This window comes from Pecten maximus, chromosome 10 (assembly GCF_902652985.1).
Source record: "Pecten maximus chromosome 10, xPecMax1.1, whole genome shotgun sequence".
NCBI classification, from domain to species: Eukaryota; Metazoa; Mollusca; class Bivalvia; order Pectinida; family Pectinidae; genus Pecten; species Pecten maximus.
This window is the reverse complement of record NC_047024.1, coordinates 41,380,948-41,393,832: the sequence shown is the minus strand read 5'-3', so window position 1 is coordinate 41,393,832 and position 12,885 is coordinate 41,380,948. Positions and strand designations below refer to the sequence as shown.

General features: G+C 34.8%; 1 protein-coding gene and 1 long non-coding RNA gene across 2 annotated transcripts; both read right to left on the bottom strand.

Annotated features, from left to right (window-relative positions):
* Positions 1 to 204: 204 nt before the first annotated feature.
* On the bottom strand, positions 205 to 12,531 carry LOC117335878 (single-stranded DNA-binding protein, mitochondrial-like). The gene is made up of 6 exons (XM_033896134.1): positions 12,395 to 12,531; positions 4,164 to 4,263; positions 2,617 to 2,739; positions 2,216 to 2,300; positions 1,188 to 1,276; positions 205 to 761 (listed from the first exon to the last, which is right to left on the bottom strand). Exons 1-6 carry the CDS (start codon positions 12,428 to 12,430, stop codon positions 676 to 678), a joined length of 519 nt encoding a protein of 172 aa, XP_033752025.1. The 5' UTR covers positions 12,431 to 12,531; the 3' UTR covers positions 205 to 675.
* Positions 6,156 to 7,249, bottom strand: LOC117335879. The gene is made up of 3 exons (XR_004534505.1): positions 7,056 to 7,249; positions 6,885 to 6,955; positions 6,156 to 6,319 (listed from the first exon to the last, which is right to left on the bottom strand). It is a non-coding gene; the product is annotated as an uncharacterized LOC117335879 (long non-coding RNA).
* Positions 12,532 to 12,885: the final 354 nt, after the last annotated feature.

Below are 12,885 nucleotides of genomic sequence, written 5' to 3'. Positions count from 1 at the left end.
TTGGACACTCGAGTACGCAATCGTTATACTAACCCTTGGACACTCGAGTACTCAATCGTTATACTAACCCTTGGACACTCGAGTACTCAATCGTTATACTAACCCTTGGACACTCGAGTACTCAATCGTTATACTAACCCTTGGACACTCGAGTACTCAATCGTTATACTAACCCTTGGACACTCGAGTACTCAGTCGTTATACTAACCCTTGGACACTCGAGTACTCAATCGTTATACTAACCCTTGGACACTCGAGTACTAAAGAACCGACAAGAATATTCTCGCACAAACACACCCTTTATTATAAAACACACTAAATTGTCACATATAAAACATACAGGTAGTCACTTGATTCTTACAGAACAATTAATATTCTAGTAAAATATATTTTACTTTGGTACCACTACTACCATGTGATATATTTTACTAGGTCCTGTGTGGGATATGACACATGGCCACGTACCAGAGACGGACAGTTTGTACTACAGTACAGAACAAACGACTCTATATTATCACACGAGTACAACACCATGTTGTGGATTACCTCCTTTACAAACACCCATTGTCATATTAGAATTAAAACGAATCGACATCAGATAATCGCTTGTTTAGACAAAAGATCAAACTGATGATGTTGATGGTCAAAAAAAAAACTGTTCCTAATGTTAAGATACTACATGCTGTCCTCCTCACTAATTCTGGATTTATTTGAAAATGATTCCTCCGCTTTCTCCCTTCTATGCAAAATTATGAGTTCATCTGTAAATAAGACAAAAATCCAAATTAATATTATTTTTCTGATTGGACATCACAGAAATAGCATATTTTAAACAAATTTAAATACCACCTTCAACTTGAGAAACTCTTGATCTCTTAGGTAAAGCATAAAGTTAAGAATGAGATCTTATATGTGCTAACCAGTTTTGCATGGAGCTTAAAGTTATGTACCACTTCCAAGTTAGTTAAAGGTTATGTACCTCTTTTATGCTATCTAAACAGTTATCTAACAAGTCAATATAAAAGTTATGTAACCAGTTAAGACGAAAGTTATCTAACTAGTTTAGATAATAGTTATCTAACCAGTAAAGATGAAAGTTATCTAACTAGTTATTTAATCAGTTTAGATAATAGTTATCTAACCAGTTAAGATAATAGTTATCTAACCAGTTAAGATTAAATACTTACCAGCCAGTATATTCGTTATAGTCGACCGTTTTCCATCTCTATCAGTCCATTCCCTATTATCAAGTCTGCCCTCTATATAAACTCGTGACCTTCAAATGATAAAAATTATCAGGGATGAGTAAAGAATTATTTTGTTTCATTACAAATAAATAAACTTGAAACATTGACGTACTGAGCACCTGTCTGTCTTAATGCTACGGCAAATCTAAATATATCATCAAACTACTATGTGACCATTTTGGTAGGTATGTGTGACCGCTCCTAGCATGTGACTACATGTACAATGTGACCATTTTGGATTGTATGTGCGACCGCTCCTAGCATGTGACTACTATGTGACCATTTTGGATTGTATGTGTGACCGCTCCTAGCATGTGACTACTATGTGACCATTTTGGATTGTATGTGTGACCGCTCCTAGCATGTGACTACTATGTGACCATGTTGGTAGGCATGTGTGACCTCCAACAGGCAGCTTTGTAAGCTACTGGAACAGCCTTATCAGGCAGTCAGTCATGTTGTTTACTACTAAACGTAGGCCAACATCACTCAAGGGAGATAACTACAAATTTTCAGGTATCACAATACAAATCAAGGATAGACGATGCATCAATGCACCATCAACCTGCGATCCAATACATCGGTGAATTTTTAAACCCCTAGTAAGTATGTGTGACCATTCTAAGCATGTGACTATTATGTGACCATTTTCGTATGTATGTGCGACCGCTCCTAGTGTGTGACTATTATGTGACCATTTTGGTAGTTATTAAATTTGACCATTATAAGTATGTAACAAGTATAATATGATACATCCTGTTTTTTTTATCATTATTATTTTCAAGACACTTTTTGAATTTGAAATGGATATAAAATCGGCCACATAACTATTTCGTGTGAACAGACAAATACCTGGATTACTAAATGGCACCCACACTAAAATATATACATATCATCACTCAAAGAAACCACATCTTTATTGATAATGAATATTCATCTAATTTATGATATATGTTAGATATACTTACCCCTTCCCAACTCCCTCAAGTTTCCTTGTAATGTAAGGTCGACTCGCCGATATGCTATGCCACGTTGTTATCTGATTTCTCTCATCTAACAAAGTGAAGACATTTTATAATATATCTTGTCTTCAATTTGAACATTTTTCTTTAAAAGAATTATCCCTGTGCCTTTTGAATGCAAATAAAATCATGCGACACAGACTTTTATATTTCCCATGTATTTTATTCTTCGGCTATTTTAACTTTTTATTGAATTTGATGACAATGTTGGTAGTGTTTGAGTTTATTAAGACTTTGATGGACCAAGTCACATATTTTTTTAAACTTCTATAATTTTCTTTCAAATCATTACAGCCCCTCACAAACAGATATATGCATCATCTTTGTTCTGGGGAAACAATACTTACTTGTGTCTTTTTTAACATAAGAAAGGGTTGTAGCCAATCGAAAATTAGAGAATACAGTATTGTTGAATTCATTGAACTGGGGATCTGTTCCGATTCTACCCAGCAATGTCACCTTGTTGACACCTGAAACATACAACATCACGGTTTATATAATCAAACATGCAACATCACGGTTTATATAATCAAACATACAACATCCAGCGATAAATCTACATGCGCATCCTGCATCCTGTACTCGTAATTTTTTTAAAGGACCCATTAAATTTTCTTAAATGGGTACTTTTATCACTGTGGGACCCACTGGTTTTGGTAATACAATTGAAAAGGACCCATGAAAAATAATCGAAGATTGATCACTGAACATCACGGTTTATATAATCAAACATACAACATCACGGTTTATATAATCAAACATACAACATCACGGTTTATATAATCAACCATACAACATCATGGTTTATTAATCAAATACACAACATCACGGTTTATATAATCAAACATACAACATCACGGTTTATATAATCAAACATACAACATCACGGTTTATATAATCAAACATACAACATCACGGTTTATATAATCAAACATACAACATCACGGTTTATATAATCAAACATACAACATCACGGTTTATATAATCAAACATAAAACATCACCGTTTATATAATCAAACATACAACATCACGGTTTATATAATCAAACATACAACATCACGGTTTATATAATCAAACATACAACATCACGGTTTATATATAATCAAACATACAACATCACGGTTTATATAATCAAACATACAACATCACGGTTTATATAATCAAACATACAACATCACGGTTTATATAATCAAACATACAACATCACGGTTTATATAATCAAACATACAACATCACGGTTTATATAATCAAAGGGCCAAGGTTACTGTGCACAAAAGATTAAAACAGGATATTAAGAAATTACAAACAAGGAGATAATTTATTGTAAGATTGCTTGTTGGGTTTTTTTGGAGAGAAATTATTCGGCCCTATATCCTGAACTCATTGCATACTGCTTTAGAAATATGCAACATTATAAGATTCCCCAAGGAATTCTGAATCATTTAGTCCTCACTGAAGACTGTTAAAGGTGCTGAAGCCACATGTACAGCATCCGACAACAGATCCCATAGGGATCATGGCACGGAATGTTATTATGACCTTTATTTGATCTTTATAAGACTGATTTTTCTCAACTTTACTCTTACCAGTATTCATTTGAAAACAAACTGAATCTAATCCATTAACAACTGTCCGAGAAATAGGGTTAACAAACTCAATATTAAAGGAGAAATCTTAGAAATATCCATGAAGAACTTTCTTGGAAATAGAGCAAATAAACTTTAACCAACAAAATATGAAAGTGTTAGTCATTTTATTTATCCAATCAGCATTTTTTCTCATTCAGTTTAAAAGCAATGGTCAAATTGGTTACCATGTTAATGTAATTAATTTATAAGAATTTCGACTAACAAATTTATTATGAAGCAATAATCCGAAATTTCCATCACTTACTTTTTTCAAAACTTTGTTCACGTGTTGCATCTGAACCCCTGCGCTCATTGTCTGCTTCAAAACAATAGCTTCTGCTCCCAAACCAGGCAAGCCGGTTAGTCTGAAAAATCCAGGAACACATGTACACATATGAGTAAAATGGCCTGGAAGATGTCCATAGCGGAGTCATCCTTATAACCTGTATTCAAGTTATGCATAGAATCATACATATGACATACCGTATTTGACCTAATAAGGGCGCCTGCCCTAATAAGGGCGCCCCTACCTTTTTTCAAGGAAATAAATCTTTGACTGAGTGTCAAAATGGTGTTCAAAAGTAATAATTCATGTGAAATATTTTGATACTTTATGTGTTCAATTTTCTTCAGCAAATTAAGTAACTGGAACACATGTTTTCGCCACATTTTGTGTATTCCTACAGGCTACAGGTGACATGTCAGTGCAAAGAGCACCCAAAACTAAACACACATACAAATAATAACTTACCATCTTTATTTGAAGATAAAGTAAAGACTTCATTCTTGTTGATAAATAACTTTTGTTCAGAACAGAAAGCTGGTAAAAGACATTGTAAATCAATTATGAGGTCAAAGAAAACGATGTCTGATGAATTTGCAGCATGATCACAGCATAGATGCAGTATGAATGCAGCATGGAATTGCAGCATGAATGAAGCATGACTGCAGCATGGTGCCTAATTTACCTCACTATATATTCTTACTAGTGAAAGCATGATTGCAGCATGTTTCAATTATGCAAATTATGCTGGGATCATGCTGCATTTATGCTTTAAGGAAGCATGGCCGCAGCATGATCCCAGCATGGTCTGTGAAGCATGATCCCAGCATGGTCTGCAGCATGATCCCAGCATGGTCTGCAGCATGATCCCAGCATGGTCTGCAGCATGATCCCAGCATGGTCTGCAGCATGATGCCAGCATGGTTTGCAGCATGATCCCAGCATGGTTTGCAGCATGATCCCAGCATGGTCTGCAGCATGATCCCAGCATGTTTCAATTATGCAAATTATGCTGGGATCATGCTTCAATCATGCTTCATGGCAGCATGGTTTACAAAATCAATGAAAATCATGCAATAAAAACATGAAGAATACTTTTGTATTACATTTTATTTGGTAATTAACATGGTATAAAACTTTTCATACAGGCTGTTTTTTCTAGTTCAAACATTTAAAACTTATCAATGAAATGAGAATGTGACAAAACAAATTTTAATTCTAATTTACCCATGGTACTTATTTTATTTGCCTCTTATATTCTTTTTCTCAAAACTTCCATCACATACACAACACAGCTATCTTTTTCTAGTACAATTTTCAAATACAACTAATATCAATTCATCCTAGCTAGAAGTGGTTTGTTTCAACAAAAATAGTCAGCAAGATATACAAGTTCAATGTCAGTACATACTACAGTATGTATTTATAATTCTGTTTTTTTCTTCTAAAATAGTAGGAAAACAGTACAAAATAATATTTTCCAGCAGAGTTATAGTAGGATATGTATACATTTTGTCACCGACGCACAAGACTGATTTCAGACAGTATACGTAGTTTCCTCGAAGTAGCCCAGATGTACTGGAAACTGTTTACATGTGTGTCTGTGAACTTAAAATAAACAAAAACAAGCAACAGTCGAAGACTTCTTCTATCGAATTTAACATTATTTCTAATAAACTGTGAAAAGATAATCATAATTTTGGAATCAATTCTAAATACTGACTAAATGAAATGTTGATTGACAATTTGAACAATGGTGTGTTGTTTGATATGTACGTATACGTAGCACGTACTGTAGTGATATATCTCTGTCACTGTCCCCGGGGATTTCAATACAACCAAGCTTGAGACGACTATATTATATTTTTTGCTAGTACAACAAATAACTAAGAAGGATTTTTAGATTATATACATGATTTTTTTTTTGTATATATATTAATGTTTACACTTTTATTATGAAAGGAAATGTTGTATACCTCGACAGATAACATATCTCGAATAATCTTAATTAATGTGAAACATAAACTTCTTAATTTCTCTTCATTCCTTTCTGCTTTGTGTTAAGTTAATGCCATCAATTTGGACCACAATGCATGCGGTGTTCCTCATTCCAGATGTACTGCATGAAGACTCAGTCTCTGTTGGAAGAAAGAAAGACTTTTAGAATATTCTTTTATTTCAAAATTAGAATAATTGTCAAGTTTTTGAAGATAATGTATGTATTTAACTTATGTACTTTTCATGATCACTTTGCTATCATTTTCATTAAGTTTGCTTTGGAAGCCTTTTTATCAAGAAAATTTAAGCCAGCCACACAAAGCTACAAAATAAAACTTGCCAGGATGACTTAATTACTAATTAAATCAAGCTACTCCCGAATTCTCCATCAGTTCATATCAATGTGAAACTGCAATATACTATACATAAAACAATGTTACTTACTTATAATTCATCTTAATTCACCTATTTCATTTAATCGTTTCAATTTGATGCAATAATCTGCAAACATCGATCCTCAAAAAAAGTGGAGGTAAAGATCTTTCACGAAAGGTTTCATTATCCAAAACACACATTTTCCTCACCATTGTTTGTGAATACGTATGTACGTCATAATCATAACAAGGGTTGTGTGAGTGGGGAAAAAATGCAATTTAAGTCGGGCCGAAGATCGTTAATAATAAATAAATAAAATTGAAAACTTACGATTGTAACACATGGATCGGTACTGCGTTTCCTTCGGCCGTGTAATCTGTGATAAATTAATCATCAAAACCCTGAAAAATAAATAATTAGGTATTATTGTATATCAAATTCATCGCCGTATAATGTGAAACGATGTCAGAACGTGAAGAAGGTTATATAATTAAAACTTACCCTGTCTCGTAACGATGTTTGTCGGTAAAAATATGCATCGGTCGTCAAAAACAACGAGAAAGCTGATATTCATTCGTCGGTAACTTGAAGTAAGTCGATCTTCTTCAGTAAGACGGGAAACAAACTTCGTTTTTAGGCTATCGTCGTGTTTGTTTATACTTTTCTTCTGGAAATAAACATCCGGTGAATTCAAACATGGCTATATCAGACTTCCCGCTAAACTCGTGTGTGTTGCATCATGGGATAAATATTTTACTGCCAGAGATTAACACGATTCATTTTTACTTGTGCGTGTTTTTTAATTTTAAATCATAAACTTCTATTGTGTCATACTTTTAAGATAAATATTACAGTATCTAATACTTGTATCGTGCACATTTAGATCGCACGAGCTCGAGGAGCACTCTCGTCACATCTCGGGAGCAAGGTAAACAAACGAGGTCATAGGTGAACCGAACGATAAACATGTAATCTGACCAGAGGTTTTGGCCTCGTCTGTCATACGCCTATTGTTTAATATGGATGTATTTTCAGACGAGGAACCGACCAATGCACGTTTTCTTTTTATGTTCACGATTTCAAATAATTCAGATTAAAGTACGGGAATATCGTCTGTTGTTAGTAAACTCATGTCGACGTCGAGATCATCACAGCGCTTAACTTCAATATACGTTTTACAAGGAAGCGTCCGAGTGACAACATAAGTTCGACACATGTTTATTGGAGTTTATAGCGATGAATGTTGTGTCAAACACGACGTGATTTCATATGCTATTATCAGATGTAATCTTAACACCGCATATATCCAGAAAGTATGCGATACAAAGACAAAGAGCAGGTGATTTTAATCTTATTTGATTGAATTAAAAGCGATATTCCAAGCACATGTGTAACTGTTGGTAGAGTGACCCCGATTTTGTTTTGGCGAACATGTTACATGTATGGCTACCTGGCCATGGTAGTAAGCTGGTGCATGGTAAATGGCAACGTCTTGGTTTATGTCAGTGTTTGGATAAAGTGACTGATTCTATCGCCGATAAAAAGTGTATAATAGAAGCAAAAGTCAAGATACTGGTTCTTCAAAAAACGATCTAAACTCTGAAAATTTGAATGAAATTTTTATAGGGATGAGTTTTAAGTCGTCACACGAATGTACTAACTTGCAACATTCATCAATGTTTAAGTTAATTCCTTCTGAGATAGAACTACAAGTGAAAGCTGACAAAATATCACATTTAAAAGCTGTGAACCGTTATACTAACAAAGAACATACTTATAAACGAAATACTTAATTAAAATAATTGTTATTGAATTTTAAATAAATATGTGTGGTACTGATCAAGTATAAAAAGGAAATTCTGCAACACAAACATGTTTTTAAAAATTATTTTGTTATCACCATTGATACCTGGAAATTTTCTATATTTTATTTAAAATTTAAAAAAAAAGATACTAAAATATCTAATACCAACTTTTGTTAATTTTCTGTATCTTATTTTATTAATTAATAATTGTTTAGGTTAATCTTGGTACCTGGGAAATTTGGTCCTAGATTTTGGATCCTCGCTTGGACCTACATTTCACCCACAGAAATTTTGTGATGTCCGAACAAAGGAATGCCCTTTTAAGCTAATACAGAATGGCCAAGCATATACACATTTCAACTTAAACAATTCATGTTAATACATGAAAGAATGGTGCAGTTCATTAAATTAACTAAGTTAATACAGCATAATTGCAGCATGGTACAGCTTGTATCTAAAATGGCAAAGTTAATACAGCATGGTTGCAGCATGGTACAGATCCTATCTAAAATGCCAAAGTTATTGCAGCATGGTTGCAGCATGATGCATTTCATATGATAAATTTACTAAGTCCACACAGCATGATTGCAGCATGATATAATTCGATATCCAAACTGGCAAAGTTATTGCAGCATGGTTGCAGCATGGTACATATCCTGTCTAAAATGACAAAGTTATTGCAGCATGGTTGCAGCATGATACAATTTATATGATAAATTTACCAAGTCCACACAGCATGATTGCAGCATGATATGATTTGATATCCAAACTGGCAAAGTTAATGCAGCATGGTTGCAGCATGATACAGTGCATATGATAAATTAACTAAGTCGACAAAGCATGATTGCAGCATGATAGAGTTCAGATATTCAATTACCTCAATTTTCAAAGCATGGTTGCAGTACATGCTGTACAGAAGCATGGTACCATGCTGCTATGCAGCACATGCTGCAATCATGCTGTGAAACTAGCAGCATGATGCCAGCATAAAAGCAGCATGATTGCAGCATATGCTGCATTGCAGTCCATGCTGCAAATTGATAAGGGTATATATGATCTGGGAAATCACCTGTTTCTATAAATAGAACACAAAAGAGTTCCATTTGAACATAAATGGTGGAACACACGTTCTCTGGTCTAAAGATCAGCTGGCATGGTTTACAAGTTTACAGGAGTATTCAAGTGATGTTTAAGCTTAATATATGATAATGAATAGATATCTTCATCTGGAATATTTTTATGACTGAATATTTTACCGTTTCCACAACCTTGGGTATTCTGCTATAAGGTATAGTCTGTTTCATAAAACTTCAGAATAACTAATCTTAATAAGGGCGCCCCCACTATCAATTACCCGCGCCCTGCGCCCTTATTAGGTCAAATACGGTACATTTCTACCACAGTTAACTGAATATCTAGATATCCAGTTTTAGATGTGAGATGTCTCTGTCAACCCCTATCTAGGGTATGACGGATTGCGTGCGCTAACCTTCTGAACTGGAAGTACTTCTGGAACTACTTTTTGAGTGATGTTACTATAAATAACTACAGTTCCTACATTGTTATTCAATGTCAAATGTGCGTGTACGTAAGAGACACAAAGTTTTATGAAATAACAAGATGAACTGCTACTAACATCAAAATGGTATCACTGATACCTTATTTTAGTGTCTGTTTGAATGAATATAATGAATTAATTTTAGAACTATTTTTTCTTGATACTGGTTTGTAATTTTTTCGGGTTGTGATTGGTCTTTGTTCAAATGAGGTTGTTCATGCACCAAACATGTGCATTTGTTTACAAACAGACCTTGATCACTGATTGGATATGCAACTATCTAAAGTGGTGTGACTCAGAAAAATAATCATAACCTACCTAGGGATTGGGACAAACAAATCTCCACCCCCTGGGGAATTCATGAATGTCGATCAAACCCTCTGCAAGCCTTGTGTTGGACATTCATGAATTCCCCTTATTTATAGGGCTGGTTTCACACTGTTGCAGACAATGCAAAACACTCTGGAAACTCACTTGACATTTGGTCTGGTAAACATTTATTTTTTACCTATGCTCGGGAATCATGATGGATTGTTTACACCGACAAGAAAATGGTGGACTTGTAATTTGCTTTCATTTTCTGATGAGAACAACAAAATTAAACCATCAAAAACAGTTAAATATATCGGTAACGTCTCTCATCAAAATCAAGAAAGGTTACATTGTACGTAACATTGGTGCTAACAATAAATGATATGTTATGAATGCATGTTTACATGCAATCCCGGGACACAGATCAGTCATATTTTATGTCATTCTACCGAGCGATCTTGTCATACTTTTGTTGGAAGCACTTCACTGATTGAGATGCAGGTGATTTTAATTCTAAAAATTTACCGGACTGCTGGTCCTGAAATCCAAATTGTTTAAACCAGATTCTGACCTGTTGGTATTTTAATTACCGGTCATGTCCGTTGGTCTGATGGTATTTGGGATTGACTGCTGTTGTCCCACCATTTTGTAAGTGACAGCGCAACTTATTATAATCACCCGAATTAGAAAGCAATGGATCGAAACCTAATATCATTTATTGTTTTTTTTTTCTGACATAGTTTGATTTGAATTCAGAAAACTAAGCTTATTATTTCCCAAAGCCTGTTATATTTAATACAAGAATACATTATTTACAAATTATAAGCGGTAAACTTTATAAAAATAAATGTTGCATTTTTCTTCTAATAAGGCAACCCATGACCTACATAGTTGGCAAAATGGCATCAATTGCAAGTCAAGCGTGAAATTTTGACCAGCGTTAAGCGAGGGTCTATATATACGGACAGAACATAACACTGATATGGGACTAAATGGGTGTTTTAGTGTAAATGAATATCTCATCTATCTATATAAGAAAGGTAGGTGTTATGTCACGCCTGATTTTATTATGTTTGCACCAAAATCTTAGCAACACCAAATGTGGTGTCAGAGAATTCCACATTTTCATATAGTAGTGCGCTCTAGATCTGGCCCTACACCAGACATGCATGGTGTCAGGGCCTCCAGAGGGAACTTGGGCTAGACTACAGTCTGTGATTTGCAGATCTAGAACAACAGTCCAGCTTTGAAACAATAGCCACACTGCAGCTTTGGAACAATAGCCAATGCAATGTTTTTCCCTTTACCAGTGTGGTATTCACCTCACTTGAAGCAAGGTTTGGTCACGGCACCAAATGTACCATGAGTGGATAAATGCATGGCCAGACCAGAGCCCCGTTCGATTTGCACTCTTCTAAGAAGAGAAGCCTTCTAAGAAGATCGTATTCCGTTATATGTAAATCGAATAAACCGGAAGAATAAAACAAAAAATAAGCAAGTTTTTAAGTTTTCTCAAACACGATGACACAAACATGTGCATGTATGTGTTATAAATCCTTCTCTAGTGAAACTCATCACTCGCACACTTAAAACATGGTCGCCGCCATCTTGGAAGATAAATCTTCCAGCTTTGAGACGGAAGAGTAGAAGATCTTCCAGAAGCAGAAGAGCTTCAAATCGAGTGACCGGAAGATATCTTCTAGAATCAGAAGAGTGCAAATCGAACGGGGCTCTGGGTTCGAACCCGGGTTATTCAAACACTAGCCGGATGCTCTACCAATTGATCATGAGCTACCTTGTCAACGATGATCGACCCGGTACTGTTCCGCTACATAATTATATAATTCTGCACAGGATTACTTGTACAACATTGATTTATCTAAGCTTAGACCTGACGTCTACTGTCAAGAGTCGTCGTGTTGAACCTCAAACATTGTAAAGCTAGAGATATATCGATGTCCCTGTATATCTTTCTATTTATATAAAGGTATGTCTTGCTATTTTTATCGTATATACGTCAGCTGTCCATGTGGTGTATCTATATTTATGTAGTCAAGTTGTTTCAGAACGGTTACTGAAATAATAACTTTTACAATAACTAAAGTCTGCAATACACTGTTCGCCCCGCTATCACCTGTTATAATTACCATCACCTAAATACTTACTGCTCTGCATGCGGCACCAATTGTCCTTTGCATCATTTTTGCTATTGTGGGACTGAGTTGAAGGTTGAAGTAAACACGTGCGGACCTAAAGCGCCAACAAACTAGTACTATGTTGCGTACCGCTACCGCTAAAGGGATCGTCTAATATTGGACCCGGAATATAGGCAACGGAAAAATGCGGATAAAATATTGTTTTCATAACGCCCTCAAGTGTATTTGATATTTGTCCAGTCATTGGCGTCTACATCTTGTTAGTATTTTATAAATGGATCAACTCCTACTCCTGCTATAATAAAGGAGTAGGGGTAATATATTTTTTGTAGTGTTAATTGTTTAATATCCATATTGTAAAGTGCTACTGCTAACGAATCTAACGAGGTACAGTAACTCCAGAGACCTATATCAATTTAGTCTCTGGTAACTCCAAAAGAAATATATTTAAAAAAATATTTTCTGCAACTATCTGTTTTTACAATTTTACAATGTTTTAA

Bases quoted from the DNA above. Each gene is read 5' to 3' on its own strand.
- LOC117335878 (XM_033896134.1), bottom strand. From the start codon at position 12,430: ATGATGCAAAGGACAATTGGTGCCGCATGCAGAGCA. The intron at 2,301-2,616 runs GTAAGTATTGTT...TCACTTTGTTAG, and splicing joins TTATGTTAAAAAAGACACAA to ATGAGAGAAATCAGATAACA. The intron at 762-1,187 runs GTAAGTATTTAA...TCTTATTTACAG, and splicing joins TATAACGAATATACTGGCTG to ATGAACTCATAATTTTGCAT.